This window comes from Pelodiscus sinensis, chromosome 12 (genome assembly GCF_052426305.1).
Source record: "Pelodiscus sinensis isolate ZL-2025 chromosome 12, ASM5242630v1, whole genome shotgun sequence".
NCBI classification, from domain to species: Eukaryota; Metazoa; Chordata; order Testudines; family Trionychidae; genus Pelodiscus; species Pelodiscus sinensis.
Genome location: NC_143063.1, coordinates 4291016 through 4298462, shown reverse-complemented (window position 1 = coordinate 4298462; position 7447 = coordinate 4291016). Strand labels below are relative to the sequence as shown.

The following is a 7447-nucleotide window of genomic DNA, read 5'->3' as shown; positions in this document are numbered from 1 at the left end:
CCTCTCCACCGTTTGGGGGCATTTCTTCAATAAATGCCTTTCTCCGGCTGGCTTCCTTCCACATGCCATTCATGCTGCCAACCAAAACAGTGCCCGATAAAGAGACGGCTTGCGTCTCCATTTTCACTTCTTATCTCCCCAGCCTTCAAAACGCACAGTAGGATCAATTTAAGCTTAAAAAACCAAACCAAACACATACCAAAAAACCCCACAACAGGCCTTGGAGATATAGACTCATAGACTTTAAGGTCAGAAGGGACCATTATGATCATCTAGTCTGACCCCCTGCACAGTGCAGGCCACAAAATCTCACCCACCCCTCCTAGAATAATCCTCTCACCTAGATCTCAGATATTGAATCCTTCAAATACTTTGAAGGCCCCAAGATGCAGAGAATCCTCCAGCTGTGATCTGTACCCCATGCTACAGAGGAAGGCAAAAAACCTCCATGGGGTACAGATCACAGCTGGAGGATTCTCTGCATCTTGGGGTCTTCAAAGTATATTTCTGCTGCCTGCTATTTATTGAAATGTTAAAAGTCTCCCCGTGTACACCCTGACCCGCCATGCGCTCTCTGCCCTCAACACAGCCTTATCCAATGCTCCGTAGCGGGGTTCCACAACTCAAGGTCAGCACATCTGAAGTGGCTGAGAAGAACTACTTTTTCCCCAATGCACAACTAGCCACAAGATAACACCAAGGCCAATAGCGTAGCAGGATTTTTAAAAAAATGAAGTGGACATTGATAAGGGTAATGGGAACCTCCAGAGTAGTCGGAGTAAGGATTAAAATAATTAGGTCTTTTGGAAGGGATCTAAACCCTCATGCTTCATGGCACCAATCAGGTTCTAACTCCAAGGGGTCAGGAAGAAATTCCCCTATGGGCAGGATATTCCATAACTGCTACTTCTTCCTATCCTTTTAAAACAGGGGTGGCGAATATAAGGCCCGGGGGCCAGATGCGGCCCCCGGCTTGCCTGGATCCGGCCCCTGAGGCTCAGGGCTCTCCCCCAGCATTGGGGAGCCCATGCTGATACTCCAGTCTCCCCACTATCCTCCTAAGGGGCTGGAGCACACAAAATCTACTAGCCCGGGTCCCCCTAGGCTCTGGTATGCGAGGGGAATGTGGGAAGTGTCTTTCTGGTTCTCAGTCGAGGGCCACATCAGTGGGGGAGTTGTTTGTTTTGGGGGGGAGGGTTGTTTCTCACTTGTGTGTGGCCCCTGACTGATTTTTCTGTGGGTCAGCGGCCCCTGGCCCAAAAAAGGTTCCCACCCTTGTTTTAAAATAACCCTTGTGAGTGTTTCTCTCCCAGCAGCTTATGAGGGAGCATGATGGAGGTCCTGAGAGAGCACGGGGAAGAGGAGGAGGAAGAAAAGGAAGCCTTTGTGATTAGTGATGAACTCCAAGACCTGGAAGAGAAGCTGTCGAAGATCCAAGTCCACATCCCGAATGTTGTATCGTAAGTAGGAACGTGTGTGCCAGTGTGTGAGACAGTCGGGTAGCAAGACTGCAGGAGCGACTGCATTTCTGAAACAGCTGCGAGGAAACCCACTTTCGCCAATGCGCTGCCGGTTCATGGAATTCCATGTCATGAGATAGCATCATGGCCAATTGCTTAGCACAATTCAAATGAATCCATTTATATGGATAATGAGAACCTCCAGAATTACCAGAGGAAGGATGTTAAAGACTAGTCGACTATCCGATAAGCAAATGGTATCATGAGCTTTTGTGGGCACAGTCATCTGAAGAAGTGGGCTGTGCCCTCAAAAGCTCATGATACCATCTACATGGTTTCTTAGTCTTTAAAGTGCTACCAGACTATTTGTTGTTTTTTAAGTTTATCCTGTACAGACTAACTCCGCTACCTCCTGAAGCTTATAAGATAGTTAGTCGACTAGTCGACTAGTTGATTCCCCCCGCCTCACTTGCTGCCTCTGTAAGGAGTCCCCCGCTGACCCTGGTCTCTGTGTAGCATTTCAAATCGGCAGCGCAACATAGAGTCCGGGCCCGCACACAATATTCCGCGCTCCTCCTTTGAAATGTACAATGTGATCCCAAAGGGTATGTCTACACTGCCACCCTAGTTCGAACTAGGGTGGCTCATGTAGGCATTCGAAGTTGCAAATGAAGCCCGGGATTTAAATATCCCGGGCTTCATTTGCATCTTGCCGGGTGCCGCCATTTTTAAATCCCCCTTAGTGCGGACTCCGTGCCCGTGGCTACATGCGGCACGGAGTAGGTAGTTCGAATTAGGCTCTCTAATTCGAACTACCATTACTCCTCGTGGAACGAGGCTCTCCAATTCAAACTACCGGTACACCTCGGCATGGAGTAGGTAGCTCGAATTAGGCTCTCTAATTGGAACTACTGTTACTCCTCATGGAATGAGGTGTACTGGAAGTTCGAATTGGAGAGCCTAATTCGAACTACCTACTCCGTGCCGCGTGTAGCCGCGGGCACGGAGTCCGCACTAAGGGGGATTTAAAAATGACAGCAAGATGCAAATGAAGCCCGGGATATTTAAATCCCAGGCTTCATTTGCAACTTCGAATGCCTACATTAGCCACCCTCGTTCGAACTAGGGTGGTAGTGTAGACATACCCAAAGTTATTTAATTTGTGCCAACTCTTCTGGGAAATAATTGGCGGGAGATCCGCGTGCTGCTGCAGTCGGGATTAAGCCCTTGGAACCTAGCATCATTATCTGCCTCTCTTTGTCTCCTTCCACTGCATGAAGTGACTTTGACTGGAGTTCCATTGACACGTCCCAGTTACCAGCTTCCTACAAGACAAATTCTGCCAAGGAGAAGATGCTGCTGCAAGTCGCTGACAATTTCCACCGACAGTATGTGCACCTCTGCCCAGACCGCGAGCCTCTCTTCCTCCACCCATTAAATGAGTGTGGAGTGGAGGTAAAGGCACATCTGGGAGCAGGGATGTTGGGAATAAGCTGGGTTTTCTTTCCTTTGATAGCATGCTATGGCCTGGGTGTAGTTCTGCATAGTCATGGCTTTCTTTCTTTCCTCCCTGCTGATTATCTTTTTATTCCTTACGTATATGTTTTTACTGCACACACATTTTAGCAGTCGAATTTCAAACCGTCCAAGGGCCAGTTCCATGTACTCCCTTGCAGCAGAATAGACACAACCAGAGCCATGAACCAACAATTGTGCATTCATTGCCCATGTAGGCACCCAGCACCTCCAGGCATACTCCTGTCTCTCCAGTTGTCATTCCACCATGTCACCTGCACACTTGACATCTCAGTTTTACACACCAGCAGTATCCCCTTCACACTGACTGTACCCTAACTAATCTAACTAAAAGGAATCACTGAGTCTACAGACCAACTCTGAAGACCCCCAAAATGTTCAGCCTGATAGTTCAGTCTGAGGCACGAAGTTTAGCTCCACATTTGGCTCTTAGTCTGAACTTCTCCAGATGTTTGATGTTAGAGCAGTGGTCTCCAGCCTTTCTAACCGCGAGATCACTTTTTCAGTGTAAGTGCAATGTAAGATCTACCTCAAACCCAAATACCTTTCTCGGTTTCCTTCCAGCCCCTTCTTTGAGGCCCTGCCCCTGCTTCACCCCTTCTCCGAGGCCTCACCCTGCTCACTCCCTCTCCCTTCCTCCCCCATCCTCACTCACTTTCACCGGGCTGGGGCAGGGTGCTGGGGTGCAGGCTCTGGTCTTGGGCCAAGGAGTTTGGAGTGTGTGTGGGGGGGGCTCCAGGCTTAGCACAGAGTGGGGGATTGGGGTTTAGGAGGGGGTTCAGGGTACAAGCTCTGGGAAGGAGTTTGGGTGCAGGGGTTCTCATGTTTGGGGCAGGAGGTTGGGAGCAGGAGGAGGTTCAGGGCTGGGACAGGGGTTCAGAAAGCAGGCTCTGGCTGGGCACCGTTTCACTGAGATGGCTTCCGGGTGGTGGAGCAATGGGGTTAAGGTGGCTTATTCCTGCCCTGGCCCTGCACCACTCCTGAAAGCAGCTGGCATGGACAGCAGTGGCTCTGTGGCCCTCATCCACCGGCACTGAGCCCACAGCTCCTACTGGCCACAGTTCCCCGTTATTGTCAATGGGAGCTGCAGGAGCGGTGTCCGCAGGCAAGGACAGCACGTGGAGACCCCCTGCTCTGCCTTTCTCAGAGGCTGCAGGGACATGCCAGCCACCTCCAGCAGCAGCAAGTACCACAGGGGCAATGACTCCAGCCACGCCAGGTTCAGCATTTGAGAACTCAGTACTCAAAACATTTAGATTTAAGTATGAGAGAGAGAAATGAAAATGAGGAAATGCACAGACCAGTCAAAAACCCAAAAGAACCCACTTTGCAAGCAGTAAAAGAAGTAACAACACTCCCCCCCCACCACCACACACACACACACACGTGTTGGGTCAGGAGATGAGAGGGAAGGACAGTGTGTGTTTGTGACAATGACAGAGACACACACAGTGTGTGAGAGTGACAGAGATTTGCATTGTCAAACTCCCTCCATCCCCTGCTCTCTGTGTGGAGATAGGGCACAGGAGTGTGCGGGGGGGGGGAGAGACATTCTGACATCAATGGCCCCCCTTCTCCTTCCCACACTCTGCACAGTAAGCAGGAGGCTCCCAGGGGGGCAGCTGCAAGGCAGAGGGCAGGAGCAGCAGAACAGTAGGTAGAGGGGCAACTAAAGTGCCAGCATTTGATAGCTACCTGACCAAACCAGTCAAGATCACCTGTCAGAGGCTCCAAGATCTACCGGTAGATCCCGACCTTCTGGTTGGTCACCCCTGTGTTAGACTATGAGGTCCTGGTTGGGTCCATCAAAGATTGGGGTGGAGCTAGCATCCAGTTCTAGACCTGTCTCCCCTAAAGTTTAGGGTGAGCAGATCCAGTATTCAAAATGTTTACTGAACATGCCAGAGGCTATGTCTACGCTACACTTTTTTTTTTCAGAAAAAGGTATGCAATTGAGCTCTGCAATTTGCGTACCTTTTTCTGATTCTTTTTTCGGAAGAGGCTTTTCCATCTACACTGGGCCAAATTTCGGAAAAACTTTTTCTTTCGGAAGAGCCCTTCTTCCTCATGAAATGAGGCTTACAGGTCTTCCAAAAGAGCATGTCTGCTTTTCTGAAAACAATTTCGGAAGAGCAGATGTGTTCTCTGGACGTGTAGACATACCCGGACACAACCGGTAGGAGCTGGAAGTCTAGAACCTTCGCTGAACCACAGCTGCTGGCCATGTAACAAGAGGTGTTAGGCTACTCTGAGATTAGAGGGTACTGGGGTGCCGACGGTCGGGTGCTGCCGCGCTCTGGGCTGGTCGCGGTTGCCAGGGGCTGAAAGCTTCATGCCCAGGTGTATCCATTGCTGTAGACCAGCTGAGAAGTGATACAGGCAGAGGACAGAGATGTAGGCCAGAGGCTGTGGAAATGGCCTCTCGGCCTACTCTCTTTCCCACCTCAGAAAGAGTCGATAGTAAAGCAAGAAGGCTGATCAAACTCTTGCTGTATTGTAGAGAGGAGCTGGGCGTTCGCTCTGGCCTGCTGGCCCCTGCCCACCATGCTCCTTTCTGACAGATCCCCCACTGGGTTGCCACTAACCAATGTCCTCTTGCTGCAGAAATTTGTGAGCACCACCGTGCGCCCGACCCTGCAGCCGTACCCGGAGCTGTACAACTGGGATGGCTGCGCCCAGTTCGTCTCTGACTATCTCACCATGGAGCCCCTCCGCTCCACTATCATGCCGGTAAGAAATGGCACTTCCTTCGAGTCTTCCTGTCACCACCCTCCGCGCTCCCTGGTAGCCGTGTGCCCGGGCGGCAACTCTGGGGAGATTCAGATGCCGCCCAACGGGCTAGCAGAGCACCCACAGCTAGGTTTTGTGTTTCTTTTGGTAGTGCACATTCGCACCTGCCTTGGTGCACATAAAAATTATTCTGCACATGGATGGAAAAAATCTGCAAATGGACGGAAAAGATTTGAGGGAACATTAATCAGGAGTCCCACATCATTATCACTAATGAGTGTCTCATCAAGGTATCACACTGGCACAGTCCCAGTCACGGAGTTATGATGAGTCACTTGCCCTTTGACCTCTCATGGAGCCCCCTCCTCACCAGGCCTATTAAGAACCCTTTCGCTGTCCATACGCGGGCAAAATTCCCATTGACTTCGATGAGCAGCAAGTACAGCTGCCGAAGCTGTCAGGTCTCAGCGATTATGGGACATGATGGGACTCTGTATCTCCTACACAGGACACTGAGGTGCCCCAGTGGAGGTTTCCAGAATGAGGAGAGGGCCTGGGGACCTGGTTAGAGATGAAGGCCCAGCTCCTTAGAGGCTGCAATGGAGCCACCCTGGCTTACACTTGCTGAAGAGCCACCCAGAATTGTTCAACTAGGTGTAGGGATCCAAAATCACCCCCCACATGTCTCTCGCACCTCGTCGAAAGCATCGTTATCCCCATTTTGCAGGTGGGGAAACCGAGGCACAGAGCAATGCCGCAGTTTGGCCAAGGTTGCACAGCAAGTGCCCAGACTGGGATTGGACTCCAGGCTCCCAGCCTGTTGCCCATCCATTGACCCACGTGGCTTCCCGGCAAGTGGCTTCCCGGCAAAGGAGTCTACAAATGAGAAACCGCTAGGGGGGACCACCAATGACCTCCTGAGGTCTCTTCCAGCTCTATGATTCTGTGACCAATGAACTTGGGCAGAGTTATTTCATGGGCAGGCTCCAGAGACACAGGCAATCATGTAACAGAGAGCAGAGGGGGCAGGACTTGAACCCACCACCCTATGTGAATGCCCTAGGGCACAACAGAATCCACGCTGTCGCTGGTGGGAGAGCCAGAGAGTTCTGTTCTCTCTGCAGCTGCCTACGTGCAAGCCCCATTGGGGTTTTTCAGGGTATGGCCTGGAGAATCTCAGGGCACCTGGGAGCCTGTGCTTTGTTTCTGGAGGAGGGGCTGCAAGGGTGGAGGTAAAGAGACCGCCGAGGCAGGAATAGGACTGTAAGCAAGGAAATGTGTTTGCTCTTTAAAGCCCAGCTTCCTGCCCTCCCCAACCACCACCCTGAGGTACCAAAGGGGGAATTGCTTCGGTTTCAGTGTGGTCCTCTGCTCCCTGCTGATCGGGGCAGGCTACGACGCCTACTGCGTGAACGGCTACGCCACGCGGGAAATCTGCCTGATGGACGAGACCAAGGAAGTGTGCCCCCTGCTGAAGAAGTCAAAGAAGGTGAGGCACCCAGCTCCCTGGGGGCACGTCCACCCAAGCAGCGTGTCCCTGGAAATGAGCGACATCCCGGGAGCTCCTCAAATTGCGTCGCTTATTGCGAAGGGGCTTATTTTGAAATAAATCGACATATGTTCAACACCTAGCGTGTTTCCGCTGACTTCCTCAAGCCTTGTAAAATGAGATTTACATGAAGCCGGCATAAGAAGCCCGGTGTTTGGAATTTATTTCGAAA

General features: G+C 51.3%; 1 protein-coding gene across 3 annotated transcripts in view; it reads left to right on the top strand.

The window, feature by feature from the left end:
- Window positions 1–7447, top strand: part of DRC7 (dynein regulatory complex subunit 7) — a 31120-nt gene that overhangs the window by 1779 nt on the left and 21894 nt on the right. For 2 of the 3 annotated variants that reach the window (XM_089781422.1, XM_089781423.1), the window contains exons 2-5: window positions 1317–1460; window positions 2741–2915; window positions 5601–5726; window positions 7021–7215. In XM_089781422.1, the coding sequence (XP_089637548.1) occupies window positions 1330–1460; window positions 2741–2915; window positions 5601–5726; window positions 7021–7215 (627 nt within the window). In that variant the 5' untranslated portion in view covers window positions 1317–1329. Of the gene's footprint in view, window positions 1–1313; window positions 1461–2740; window positions 2916–5600; window positions 5727–7020; window positions 7216–7447 lie in introns of all 3 variants that reach the window. The other variant, XM_075940432.2, reaches the window with a different exon arrangement.